This window comes from Aedes albopictus, chromosome 2 (assembly GCF_035046485.1).
Source record: "Aedes albopictus strain Foshan chromosome 2, AalbF5, whole genome shotgun sequence".
Taxonomy (NCBI): domain Eukaryota; kingdom Metazoa; phylum Arthropoda; class Insecta; order Diptera; family Culicidae; genus Aedes; species Aedes albopictus.
This window is the reverse complement of record NC_085137.1, coordinates 243,799,658-243,814,650: the sequence shown is the minus strand read 5'-3', so window position 1 is coordinate 243,814,650 and position 14,993 is coordinate 243,799,658. Positions and strand designations below refer to the sequence as shown.

Genomic DNA, 14,993 nt, shown 5'->3' with positions numbered 1-14,993 from the left:
GCCAAAATAGAAACCAAACTTAATATGGCCAAAACTGCGGCAGTACTTCTATTTTGGCCAGTGCCACTTTTAATACAAAAATCAAGTATTGGCTTGATTTCTGCATTTTTCCTTCAAAATATAGATTAAAACCTTTCAATTGACACATTGGTTGTTTTCATAGGATTATTGATTATTTTTATAAAAAATATTTCCCTTATACTGGCCAAATCCGGTGCCCGCACCCTATATGCGTGGAATCTACAACATTTTCAAAGATGTATCAGCAAGACGAGTCCTCTTTACGATGTACTCTGGAAGCACCGTTTTCCATTGACGTGTTATGGTCGCCGATGGTTGGAAGATGCAACATGCAATCTACAAGTGTGCCGAACATCACATTCTAATAACAGGCTTCTTAACTGAGCTATGGACAAATGAGTCAAACGATTGTCAGGTGAGTGAAAACATCATTGCTAACAAGCACGTCAGCTTTGTCCTTTCGAAGCACCCTCGATTTTTTTCGTTCGAAAAAAAACGATGAAGAAGTTGAAAGAGCTGTTCAATACCCGAATCTGTTTGTTCAGCAAGCAAAAACACTTGTACTCCAGATTACCAAGAAATAAAAATGTTTATTATGTTGAAAACAGACGCTGTTGTGAGCCGCTCATCCTAGACGCTTAGGTTTGCAGAAGCAAACTCCCCTCCCCTGTCAGCCTACGACCGAACTTCCCACGGATGACACTGAAATAATCCATGAGGAATCTTTGATGAAATCTCTGGAAGAATCATGGAAAGAATTCCGGAACGAACTATGTGAGGAATGCTTGACAAAAAATAAAAAAAAACTAATAATAAAATAAAATAAATATTCTTAAGTTAATGGTAAAGGGAGTTTTTATGAAAATCTTGGAGAATTTCCAAAAATTATTGTTGTGCTTCCGGTTACATTTCAAAGAAATTCCTGTACTTCTTGTCCTTCAGAATCTTACTAACCTATCATTTTCTTCTCTTCTTCCATTGCAGATAATCCCCATTCTTCGCTTGCCGAGTGTCCGTGAGTGTGCAAAAGTGCAAGTGCATCTTCGTGTGTGCGAGCGTAATTCTTAGTGTCCGCGACCCCGCGAGTGAATTTTCTACCCCCGACCGGTCGTTCAGAAAATCCGCGAAAATTCCGAAAAATAAGAAAAAAAGTATGGCCGAGAATTCTGTCAGTAGTAGTAGCAGTAACAGTCTACCATCGCCTGCAGCGTCACAACAGCATCCAAAGACAGCAAGTCGCGGCGGCGGCGGAGGGGGAAGTGCGTTATATCACCACCACCATCATCATAACAAATCCTTGGACATGACGTCGGCATCCGGCGGCGGTGGCGGTGGCAGTGGTGCCAGCACAACGACAGTCTCCGGTAAGGGAGGTGGTAAGCACTCGAATGTCATTCACCGAACCACAAGCGAGAGCTTACGGTTAGGGGGTGGGCCGGGGAGTGGTGGAGGAGGGGGAGGAGGAGGAGGTGGGGGCGGAAGTGGAAATGACAGTTCCGTTAGCAGTTCGGCTTCGCCATCTTCAATGATGAACTCGTCCGGGTCGATCAACTCGATTTCGAGGGCGATTGCTGCGGCCACGGCCGCTGTCACCGGGAAGACTTCCTCGTTCATGATTACATCGGTGACGGTGGGAGCGCGGACCAGCGCTGACAATGGCGATGACTCGGCCGATGACCTTGACGAATCCCACACGGATGATAACAGCCGAATAACGGACTTCGAGAACGAGACTCCGTCGTTCTCCGAGGATACCTTCAGTAAGGAGGACGTGTTTTTCGCTTCGAACGCCATTGGAAGCGTTCCGGTCATTCCGACGAGCTCTCAGTACGGGTTAGCTATAGTGGCACCGACGGACCGTGCTCACGGAGCAGAAGCTCTAGCGGATGCAATGCATGTTAGTGTTACGGATGCGGGAATTAACATAATGGGACATGCCAAGGACGATGGCAAAGATCCCCATCACCGAAATGAACGGTTTAAGGTGGTCAAAATCGAGAGTACGGAACCATTCAAGCGCGGCCGCTGGGTATGCATGGATTACCTGGATCATAGTACTTTACAGGCTTCGCCAAAGGAAGGGGGTGCCGGACCCGCATCTTCCGGTGAAGGAGAAACGTCGACTACTTCTACGGTCGTCGATTCCAACTCCATTCGAACTCAGGACAGCGGAGTGGTGCTAAACGAAACCTACGGAGCAAATGCGGCCTCCAATGCGGTTGACGGCGATAATTCTGACTATCATACTCATCTAGCTGCCAGCGTCCCAGCTAGCTCTATCATAGGTCTACTGAACAATGAATCTCCCGGGCAAAGTCTTAACCTAACCCAACCGGCAACGATCGGAACGCCCGGTGGCGGCGGTGGAACCATTCCTCAATCTCAACAAACTACTAGTCATGCTCAATCTTCAGCAGTGCCGCATAGTTTACCGCAGGCCCAACTTCAGAACGCTCTGGCCGGTGCTGTCGCCGGGGGCAATGGGGCCCAAGGACAATCCCAATACTATCCACATACCATGTCCAACATGGCGGACATAACTCAGCAGCAGCCACAGCACCATCAACATGGCGTTACTCTGCCCAGCAACATTCAGATGCAGCCTCCGCAGCAAACCAACAGCCCAGCTTCCGTATCCTCGTCTACCGCCGTTCTTCCGCCAGCGGGTTCCGTCCCGCCGCCGACTACATCACAGGAAATGAACATTGTCATCGCAAATCCTCAACACTCGCAACCCCAACAAACGAGCTTCCCCTCTCCCCAGCAGTTTCAGCAACAGACCTCCCAAACCAACTCTCCGGTCGTGGCCAGCATCGGCGACCCAGTCCCCGCGGCGGACTCGATTATCCTTTCGCCATCTTCTTCCATGGCTGCTGCGACTGCCGGCACAGTTTCGACCACATCGACGGTCGTCACCTCCGGACCCGATTCCATTCCGGCGGCAGTTTCGTCCGAGCCACTTGTAACTCCTTCGGCGTCGACCACGTCATCGCCGGTCACGGCCACCGCCGTCAACAGCGACAGCAGCGCTCCAGCAATTTCTTCAATGGCCAGTTCTACGCCCACTTCGGCAGCTACGGCGGCCACCGTCAGTTCCCCGTCGGTGCCGAGCACTTCCGGCGCCGGCGCCGCCACCACCAGCAGCAATCACCACGCTTCGATAACAGCTGCTGCCGCCGCCGCCGCTGCAGTTGATCATCTCTCGGAGTCAAATCTGTTGTCGGCCGTGGCGGGAATCACCGCCGCAGCAGTTGCCGGAACCGGCGAGGATGGCGAAAAGACCGGCGAAGACGGAGAAAGGTAGGTGGTACATGTTTTTTGTTTAACACATACATTCATCCAAATCAAACCTCCAAATGGACCTCTTGGATGTCTTTTGATTGTCTTCTGTCATGTTTTATTTTTCTGTTTCCTATTGTTTGTCTACATTGGAGGAAATTGTTATGTTCTCTTGATGCGCACAATCCCTCGATTCCCCGATCCGTCCCATTGGAATCCAGTGCAATATGGTCCATTAGGAAGATTTCTGAAGGAAAATGCATTTTGAGCCTGTAACTGAAACGTTAGACTAATCAAACAGTTTATTTTATAGTTATTTGTAATTATTATATATTTTCCGAGGGCAAAACCACACTGAGGTTGGGTTAATGTCCTGTTAAGTTTTCCCACAGATACATCAAATGGTAGTTAGTTTAAAGACTAATGTAGCCACCTTTACGTTGTTGACAAGCACACATGCTCGAGACATAACACGCGAGCTGATGATTTCATGTTTACCGAAAATAGAAAACACCTGGTCTATAAGGTTACCCACATAGATGCTTTTCTCAAGAAACAAAACCTTGAACTGAAATGCTGGTCTGTCGCTTTTTGTATAAGTCTGTGAAGATTAGATATACTGACATAGTGATAATTTAAAGTAATTAATAACATACGCATGATCTCACCCTTAATAAGACTTAATTTTGAGACTTATGAAAGATAGCTGACTATCTAGACTAGAAAAGCAATGGTAATCACACCATTGCTACGTTAAGCGTTCAATGATGGTATTTTATCACTCTAACACAATCCACAGTCTTGAAGAAAGTAATCGTTCGCAAAAGCATTTGTGACATTTTGAAATATTGCATCCGATTTGACTATTCTTGAAAAGTTTTTACTTCTGAAAGCGCGTCTCAATTTATGTCGAGTGTGGAATGAACAATGTATAGAAATAGTAGTTCTTCAAGACATGTAACAGTGACGTGACAAAACATTAAAAATATTAGAAATCAATTCACAAGAAATAAAAGAAAAATCCAACCACCTTGTCTATTCAACAACTCAAAAGCAAGATATGAAACGTGAAATGAGCTCACCAGATTAGCCAATGTTTAAGTTTGATGATGAACACTTTCAACTGTCTAATTTACTAAAGCATAGAACTTATTTAGCATTTGATAGAATCCTTAAAACTCCTTACTAGCAAGAACCAACTATATAGAGAGCCTATATTTATCCTAATGCTTCACTTAAAGGCACAAAATGCTTCTTTCCTCGCAAATAAGCCTACTGGACTTTACCTTTCACTGTTCGCACTTTCCTTACCACCAGCACAAAAAATCTCTGAACAACATCAGCACCGAAAACATTTCACTGGTCTCATCTTTCGTCTCATCCACGATCTCATTACTAATATCTCTGTTTTGTTTTTCGGGTTCGGTTCTTATGTTTCGGCGTAAGGGAAACTTGTCAAAATTTAAAACTATTTTCTTCATCCTGTTTTGAGTTTTTCATCTATCTCTCTAGTCTCTATCATTTGCGCGAATTCACTGAATCACATACTACACTTGCGAACTAGGTTATAGCACTGAACGGCTGCTCATACCTATCGGGAAGCCGCAACTATGTTTCTCTTCTGAAAATATGATATCCACCACAGGGTGGTGGAACCAATCAGTTTAACGCATGATGTGGGAAACAAATGTCAACTTGAACATGAAAACATACCTAATATGTAACAGCATTCACAATTTTGCAACACACAAGTTTGATTGTACAATTTCAAGCCAAAATTACTCAAATTCATAAATTTCCAAACGTTTAAATTATTACGTTTCAATGAATACCTTTTTCGTTTTTGTTCGTCATTGCGACCAGTTATCAGACCTATTACCCGTATCAGTAGTGTAGTGCAGAGTACTTCATTGCAAATGAAGGGCGAACAAATTTTGTTTTGCTTTCTTAGAACCTTTAGACGCTATCAAATTTGATAATAAGGGCACACTATTTACACTAAGAATTCCCATAATGATAATCGAGAGGAATCTCTGAACGAATTTCCGGAGGAGTCTTATAGAAACTCCTGGAGGAATCCATGAATAATATTCTGGACTAATCCCTTCAGAAATTGCTGTATGAAACCCTGAAGAAACTTCTCCAGGAATCTCTGGCGGTTCCAGAATCTCCCTTAGAGAGATCCCTGCAGAAACTTCTGAGGAAATATCTAATTGGAATTTTCTAGAAATTTCAGAACGATTTTCAGGGAAAATCCCCGAATGAATTCCAGAAGGATTTCTTAAAGTAATTCCAGCATGAATCCCAAGGGAATTTCAGCGGAAGTCTCCAAAGGAATTCCAGCGCGAAGTTCCAAAGGAATCCGAAACCCCTGGAAGAATTTCAGAAGGAACCCTCAAAAGAATTTTAGGATGATTCCTTGCAAGAGTTCCAGGAGGAATCCCATGAGAAATCCCCGAAATCCCGAAAGAATTCCAGCAGAAATACTCAGACATTTCAACAGGAATCTCCGAAGGATTTCCAGCAGCAATTCTTAAAAGAATTCCAGTGGGAATTTCCAAGGAAAATTTAAACGAATCCTCAAAGGATTTTTAGGAGGTTTCAACGAAAAATATCCAAGGGAAAACCCCGAAGGAATTCCAGTAGAAATCCGCGAAGGAACTCAAGGAGGAATCCCCGAAAGAATTGCAGGATAAAATCCCGAAGGAATTCCAGGAGCAATCTCCGAACAAATTCTAGGAGGAAACTCTGAAGGAATTCTTGGATAAATCACCGGAGGTATTCTAGAGGAAGCCCCGAAGGAATTCCAAAAGGAATTTCCGAAAAAATCCAGGAGGAATCCCCGACGGAATATCCGGAGGAATCCCCGAAGAAATTTAAAGAAGAATCCTCGAAGTCCAGAAGGAATCCTCGAAGAAATTCCAGGGGAGTCCCCGAAATAATTTTATGAGAAATCTCCGAATGAATTCCAAGAAGAATTCCTGAAGGGATTCTACGAGAAATCTCCGAAGAAAATACAAGAGAAATATCTGCAGGAATCCTAGACGATACCCCCGAAGAAATTCCAGAAGGAATCTTCAAAGAAATTCCAAGCATAATCCTCGAAGGGTTTTCAAAAGGAAACCCTGAAAGTATTCCAAGAGGAAACCCCTTAGGAACTCTAGCAGGAATCCCCGAAAGAATTCCTAGAAGAATCCCCGAAAGAATTTTAGGAGAGATCTCTGGAGGAATTTTACACACTTAGAAAAAATGACGGACTACGGTAAAATTTTACCGTAATCTCAACAACTGAACGTACGGTAAAAAGTTCGGTGATTTTTCAAATCACCGAACGTACTGTAAATCTCAGGAAAATGCATCAAAATTACCGGAACGTTTGGTACTTTTTACAAATTTACCGTAAAAATTGCAGATCGTTCGGTATGTTTGTTTACGAATGAACAGTCACAATCACTGAACGCACGGTACATTTTACAAATGATCCGTAAATATTTCCGACCGTACGGTAGTTTTTCACAAATTTACGGTGATTTTATGCGAGCACAAAAAAACCCCTTTTTTCATAAAAAGGTCGATCATGGGATCGGCCACACAACCTTTTGAACAGGAACCACACTTGCTACCACTGTACAAGACAGTCTTGCTTGGAGATGATGCGCAAATTCTAATAGAAATGATATCCAAAGCTGCCGGCGTGGCTGTCAAACGCATTTCACAGTAGTACGGTAAAATAGTCCCATCACCGATCTGTTCGGTAAAATATTCACAGATCTCCTGTAAATTTGTCTGATTTCACCGGTTCTTCGGTGATTTCTTGGATTTCACCGATTTTCGCCTGTAATTTAATCGATTTCGCCGTAATACTGTAGTTTGCTTGTTTACAGACAAGTTTCGGTGATTTTTTTCGCCGAATACTTTAATTTATTCTAAGTGTGTAGGAGGAATCCTCAAAGGTATTCTAGGAGAAATCCCTGCAGGAGTTCCAAGAGGAATCTTAATAAGAACTTCATGAGGAGCCTCTGAAATAATTCAAGGAAGAATCCCCGCAGGAATTCCGAGAGGAAACCCCGAAAGAATTCTAGCACGAATCCCAAAGGAATTCCAGCAGGAATCCATGAAAGAATTCCAGGAGGATTCACCGAGGGAATTACAGAAAGAAACTTCGAAGGAATTCCAGGAGGAATCTTCCAGAAAGTTGGAACAGAAATTACCAAAGAAATTCCAAGAGGAAACTCCGGAAAAATCCAGGAAGAATCCCCGAAGAAATTTAAAGAAGAATCCTCGAAGAAAGTCCAGGAGGAATCCTCGAAGGAATTCCAGGGGAAATACTAGACGGAACTCTAGGAGGAATCCCCGAAGGAATTCCAAAAGGAATCCCAGAAAGAATTCTAGGGGATATTTCCAAAGGTAAGTATTCCAGGAGGAATCCTCAAAGGAATTCCAGGAAGAATATCTGAAGGAAGATAGACGAACCAGCTAAAGGCTGAAAGTCTCTTAAATGAAGACAAATCAATCAATCAATCTGAAGGAATTTTATGAGAAATCTCTGAAGGTATTCCAAGAGGAATTCCTGAAGGGATTCCAGGAGAAATGCCCGATAATATAAAGGATAAATATTTGCAGGAATTCGTCCTACCCTCCAAGCGGAATTCTTGAAGGTTTTTCAAGAGGAAACCCTGAAAGTATTCCAAGAGGAATCCCCTTAGGAACTCTAGGAAGAATCTCCGAAAGAATTCCTGAAGGAATCCCCGAAAGAATTTTATGAGAAATCACCGGAGGAATCCCCGCTGGAGTTTCAAGAGGAAATCCCAAAAGAATTTCAGTACGAATCCCAAAGAAATTCCAGCAGTAATGCTCAAAGTAATTCCAGCAGGAATCTTTAAAATAATTCCAGGAGGAATCACCGAAAGAATTCCAGACAGAAACTCGGAAGAAATTTCAGGAGGAATCTTCCAGGAAGTTAATTACCATTACCATTAATTACCAAAGAAATTCCAAGAGGAAACTCCAACGGAATTCCAGGAGAAATCTCCGAAGAAATTCCAGGAGAAATCCTCGTATCAGAGATGAGCCAGCCTAGGGCTGCAAATCTCTTTAATGAAGATAATAATAATAATAATAATAAATCCTCGTAGAAAGAATGAAACCCTTAAGAAAGTCCAGGAGGAATCCCCAACGGAATATCAGGAGGAATCTCCGAAGGAATTTCAGGACGAGTCCTTGAGGGGAGCTGAGGAGAAATCCTCGAAAGAATTCAGAAGGAAGCCCCAAACGAATTCCTGGAGGAATCCCCGAAAGAATCCTAGGAGAAATCACCGAAGGAGTTCCAAAAGGAAATACCGAAAAATTCCTGGAGGAATCCCTGAAGAAATTCCAGGAGGAATATCCGAAAGAATTCTAAGAGGAATCATCGAAGAAATTCCATGAGAAATCCACGACTGATATTCCGGAGAAATTTCCGAAAGAATTTCAAGAGGAATTCATGAAGGAAGCCCAGGAAGAATCCCCAAAGAAATTCCACGAGGAATCCCCGAAAGAGTTCACGGAGAAATTCCAGAAAGAATTCCAGGAGGAATCTCCGAAGGAATTCCAGGAGGAATCCTCGATGAAATTCCATGAGGAATCCCCGAAAGAATTCAGGAGGAATCTTCGGTGGAAGTCTAAGAGAAAACTCTGAAGGAAATCCAAGGAAGAATCCTCGAAAGAATTCCAAGAAGAATCACCGAGAAATTCCCGCGGAAATACCAGGAGGAAGCTTCGAAGAAATTCTAGTAGAAATCCCCGAAGAAATTAAAGGAGAAATCCCTGCAGAAATTCCAGGGGGAATCCCCGGAGGATTTTCAGCGGAATTTCACGAGGGAATCTTTACGGGTGGAGAAAAGTAACTGCAGGAGATATCCCCGAAAGAATTCCTGGAGGGATTCCAGAAGGAAATACTAGAGGAGTTCTTGTAGAAACTCCATGAGATATCCCTCAAAAATTTCCTGGAGATATGCCTGATATGGTATAATCCTAAAGAAATTCTTGAAGGAACACCTACAGGATTCCCTGAAAGAATTCCTGTAGAAATTCCTGAATAAGCTTCTGGAGAAATCTTTGATGTAACTCCTGGAGAACTCCTTTAAGAATCTTTAAAGGAACTGCTCGAGGAATCTCCTAATGAATTCCTGATGGAATTTTAGAAGGCACTCTTGTACTAATCATTGAATGGACTTCTGTAGCAATCCCTGAATAAACTTCTGGGGGAATCACTGAACTCTCCTGGAGGTATCATTGTATCCTCCGATGAGATTCTCTGAAGGAACTTCTGGAGGAATCCCTAAAACTCCTGGGGGTATCTCTGAAGGAATTCCCGGACTAATTTCTGCAAGAACTCCTGTAGGAATTTTAAAAGGAACTTCAGAAGGAATCCCTGCATCAACTACTAATTTCGAAAGACCTCTTGCAGGAATTCCTGAAGGAACTTTTTACGGAATTCTTGATGGATCTCCATCAAGGCATCTATGAATCCTCCTGAAAGGGGAACTTCTGGAAGGATACCTGAGTTAACTCCGGTTAAAATAGCTTAGGAAACTTCTGAAAAAATCCTAATGAACACCTGTAGGCATCCTTTAAACCTCCAGGAATATTAGGGAGATCCCTGGACGAACTCCCGGAGGGATCACCGGAGGAAAGTTTGGAGAAATCCTTGAAATAAGTAATATACTGCATAAATCCATGAAGGAACTCATGAATTAATCCTTGGAGGAACTTCTGTAGGAATGTCTCTGAAGGAACTCCTAGAAAAATCCCTAAAAGAACTCTCGAAAGAACCTCTGAAAAATTTGCAAGAGGAATCTTCGAAGAAATTTAAGAAGGGATGTTAAAAGGAATTCCTGTAGGAACCTTTGATGGAACTCCTAGAGTGTTGGCTGAAAGATCTCCTTGAGCGATCCCTACACAACGCCACAAGAAAGCCCTTGTTGGAATTCTAGCGAAATCCCTGAAGGATCTCCTGGAAGAATCGCAGCGGCGGCGTGGTGCGGCGGCGCAGAGGTCTAATCGGCGTGGGACTTCTTAAGAGCCAGTTCGCGAGAACCGCGACCCCCTTTCCAAAGGAAGTGGAATCGATGTGCTCCGATTGAGCTGAAATTCTCAGGGTATGGTTTTTCATATAAAAGATGATATCTGGCCGATTTTCAGATTTTTCCGTTAGGGGGAAGTGGGGTAAAATAGCCCTCAAAGATTGCATGTCTAAAAATAGGTAAAATCACTAAAATCGCAATAACTTCCGCAAAAGTTAACGGATTCGGCTGTAATTTTGCATGGACACATTACTCCAATGGCACTTCCATTTGAGCTAAGCGTTGGATATTCTTTGATATTTTATTTGAAGAAATACGTTATTTTCATAATTTTTTTGACGATTTTCAGGGCGCCTGTTTTCGTACCAACAGAACTAGGATGAAAAACTGAGTACTACGTTTTGAAGGATTACCCAAGAGCTTGCATTTGATATGTGACCCAGATGCGCCTTTCGAAAAAAAAAAAATTCTCGGGGTATGCGTTTTACCCCATATTTTTAGCTGTCTAAAGAAGTGTTGTCGCAAATTATGACAACGTTATTTATCTGTCAAGGGTTATTCTTCAATATTAATTCAACAGAAAAATGATGACTAAGAAATGCAATTATTAGATTTTTTTCATTTGGGGAAAGTAGGGTAAAACGGACTAACTCAACCTCCTTTCGAAATAACGTTGCTACGATGTTCTCTGATCGGACTCGAACTTTCAGAGTTCTTTATTCTACTCAAGAATAGATGCTTTATCATATATTTTTTTTTTCTTGAGAAGATAACGGGGTAAAAAAATGTTGAAAATAATCAAAAATTCAAAATTTACAAATGCTTTGGTAAAACTTTGCGAAATTTCATGAAATTAGATGAAATTTCTTATTTTTTATTGCTTATCCAAAGGAGCAAGACTGACAACATTTTGACGTCGAGAAATGTCACAGATTAGCACGTGGTGTGTGATTGACCGGATTCTTTCTCGATTTTTCTTTCAACATGCATCTCCGGTTCAATTTTCTATCTTTTTTTCTCGTGAAAGTTGCTGCAGTACACAATGGTCCACGAAAAAGATTCACGAGGAAAGATGCATTTAGCGCCTTCAAATGATTTTTTGGACAAATATGGTCTTCTACAAAGTTGTTCCCAAAAATAAGGCCCTCTTTTCAATATACATAAAAATTAGGGTAGTCCATATTTTCAAAGAAATTGGGAACCAAACTTTTTTATCTGCTAGAATAACTGTATACATTCTTTGAGAAAGTTGTAGATCTATCAATTTTGAGCAAGTTTCTTGAAGACACATTTTATGTAGCTTTGAAATTGACCGATCTAGAGATGTTTTTCTGAATAAGCTTAGGGTGGTACAAGAAAAAACGGTTTTCTGGCGTTAACTTTTTCAGTTTCGATTTTTCATCAAAATCGCCCAAGAAACACTTGTAGAGCATAGTTTTTTGAAAAGGTGTTATGACGGATTGGGGCAATCATAAAAATTATCTTTTGTCCGCATTCAAAAGAAGAAACGTTGTTACAAAACATATCAAAAAATTAGAGGGCTGTTTTTTTTGTAACTCAAGTGAAAAATACTTGAAAAGTGCCTATTTTTTCTCGATAATCATCAATAACTTTTGAACGGAACGACATAGCAACATTCTCAGCGAACGAAAATGCGCTCTTTTGAAAGCTGTAAAAGTGGTTCTTACGTGACTTACATGAGAAATTTTAAACAAAAAAGATAAAGCAATAAACCGATTTGTTCTAGCGTTACCTTTTATCTTTATCTTTTTTGTTTCAAATTTCACATCAAAAATGTCTACGAACCATTTTTAGAACTCAAAAATAACGCACATTTTCGTGCGCTGGGAATGTTGGTTCGTCATTCCGTTCAAAACATATTGATGATTTTCTAGAAAAAATAGGCACTTTTTAAGTATTTTTCACAAACCAATCGTTCATATCACCTTTTAAAAAAAATATGATTTTTTAGGAAAAACACCTGTAACTGTTGAACCAAAAGATATAAAGACCATTTCAGCGCATGAAACGACACGTCTTCAAATGCTTTAATGCCAGAAAACCAGTTTTTCTTGAACCACCCTAAGCTTATTCAGAAAAACATCTCTAGATCGGTCAATTTCAAAGCTACATAAAATGTGTCTTCAAGAAACTTGCTCAAAATTGATAGATCTACAACTTTCTCGAAGAATGTATACAGTTATTCTAGCAGATAAAAAAGTTTGGTTCCCAATTTCTTTGAAAATATGGACTACCCTAATTTTTATGTATATTGAAAAGAGGGCCTTATTTTTGGGAACAACTTTGCAGAAGACCATATTTGTCCAAAAAATCATTTGAAGGCGCTAAATGCATCTTTCCTCGTAAATCTTTTTCGTGGACCATTGTGTACTGCAGCAACTTTCACGAGAAAAAAAGAGAGAAAATTAAACCGGAGATGCATGTTGAAAGAAAAATCGAGAAAGAATCCGGTCAATCACACACCACGTGCTAATCTGTGACATTTCTCGACGTCAAAATGTTGTCAGTCTTGCTCCTTTGGATAAGCAATAAAAAATAAGAAATTTCTTCTAATTTCATGAAATTTCGCCAAGTTTTACCAAAGCATTTGTAAATTTTGAAATTTTGATTATTTTCAACATTTTTTTCTGAGAATTGTTTTACCCCGTTATCTTCTCAAGAAAAAAAATATATGATAAAGCATCTATTCTTGAGTAGAATAAAGAACTCTGAAAATTCGAGTCCGATCAGAGAACATCGTAGCAACGTTATTTCGAAAGGAGGTTGAGTTAGTCCGTTTTACCCTACTTTCCCCAAATGAAAAAAATCTAATAATTGCATTTTTTAGTCATAATTTTTCTGTTGAATTAATATTGAAGAAAAACCCTTGAAAGATAAATAACGTTGTCATAATTTGTGACAACGCTTCTTTAGACAGCTAAAAATATGGGGTAAAACGCATACCCCGAGAAAAAAAATTTTTTTTCGAAAGTTTTTAAGTTGGCGCATCTGGGTCACATATCAAATGAAAGCTCTTGGGTAATCCTTCAAAACGTAGTACTCAGTTTTTCATCCTAGTTCTGTTGGTACGAAAACAGGCGCCCTGAAAATCGTCAAAAAAATTATGAAAATAACGTATTTCTTCAAATAAAATATCAAAGAATATCCAACGCTTGGCTCAAATGGAAGTGCCATAGGAGTAGAGTGTCCATGCAAAATTTCAGCTGAATCCGTTAACTTTTGCGGAAGTTATTGCGATTTTAATGATTTTACCTATTTTTAGACATGAAATCTTTGAGGGCTATTTTACCCCACTTCCCCCTAACGGAAAAATCTGAAAATCGGCCAGATGTCATCTTTTATATGGAAAACCATACCCTGAAAATTTCAGCTCAATCGGAGCACATCGATTCAAGAAGGGGTTGCGGCGCTCGCGAACTGGCTCTTAAACAATTATGAACAAAGTTAACTACTTTATGCGTAATTTTGGATTACAACAAGTGAACATCTAACTATGTGCTACTGCATAAATTTTCTGGTTTTGATGGTGGTAGCCTTTCTGGGAAGCGATGGTCCACTGCACGAATTTCTGCTGGCCTGCTTACTCTCACACGAAATTTGACGTTTGAGCGGTGTCAACACCGCTCAAACGTCAAATTTCGTGTGAGAGTAAGCAGGCCAGCTGAAATTCGTGCAGTGGACCATACGACGATCAGCGTGCGGTTTTTCATGCCGCCGCCGATGCTTCCTGGATCGGTTTCAAACAACATAACCATGATCTTTTACCACCAGTGCATGGGTATAACACACCTTTACCAATCCCTGTTCATAAAATTAAAGCATAGACCACGTCACAGCGGTATTATATCTCTTTCGCTCTTTCAGAGAATTAGAAATCAACAGGACCAGTACCTGTCAAATTTGACAGGTGTTGGTCCAGTTGTTTTCTAATATTCCGTAGGAGAAATATATCGATTTCTTGATGACGACACCGTGCATTTGAGTATATTTGATTCTTGATAACTTGGGAAGCCGTACGTCGCTTCACTCACCGGCGCGGCGACACACACGTCTATTTGGTGGGTCGTGAAACGAAGTTTGGAAATCTATGGTCTAGTGTGGGTTTACAGTGCATTTCACGCAGGGTATCACGCCACTTGGTCGGTGGCTTCTATATTCGTCTGTTTTCCACTATAACTCAGTCAATTTTGAATCAATTGACTTGAAATATTGTACACGGGTAGATACTATACCTATATCACTGCAATCCAAAAATTGTGTCAATTGGTTCAAATTTGGTTGAGTTATAGCGGAAAACAGACGAGAATAGAAGCCACCGCCCAAGTGGCGTGATTCCCCATTCCAAAAGTTTTGGTATTTGACGTTGGCTGGTTGGTTATCGACAGGTTTGTTCTCTTCGTCATGAGGGTTTTTTTGTCGGCCAAATTTCCTGAAACTTGGTCATATATTTCTAGCGTAACATGTGATAAGGGCCGAAGTCGAAAATGTAAACAAACGAGATTTTCCGTTATTCCTATCAAGTGTCACGTAATCTTTCGATACACTTCCTCGCCCACGCCAAAAACCCATTTTAACATGACTTTTTATGATGATTTTTTAAAGGGCCTA

General features: G+C 41.1%; 1 protein-coding gene across 1 annotated transcript in view; it reads left to right on the top strand.

Annotated features, from left to right (window-relative positions):
- LOC109622886 (protein bunched, class 2/F/G isoform) overlaps positions 1-14,993 on the top strand; it is a 168,602-nt gene that overhangs the window by 25,033 nt on the left and 128,576 nt on the right. The window contains exon 3 of the mRNA XM_062851437.1: positions 1,006-3,321. Within this exon, the coding sequence (XP_062707421.1) occupies positions 1,175-3,321 (2,147 nt within the window). The 5' untranslated portion in view covers positions 1,006-1,174. The remainder of the gene's footprint in view (positions 1-1,005; positions 3,322-14,993) is intronic.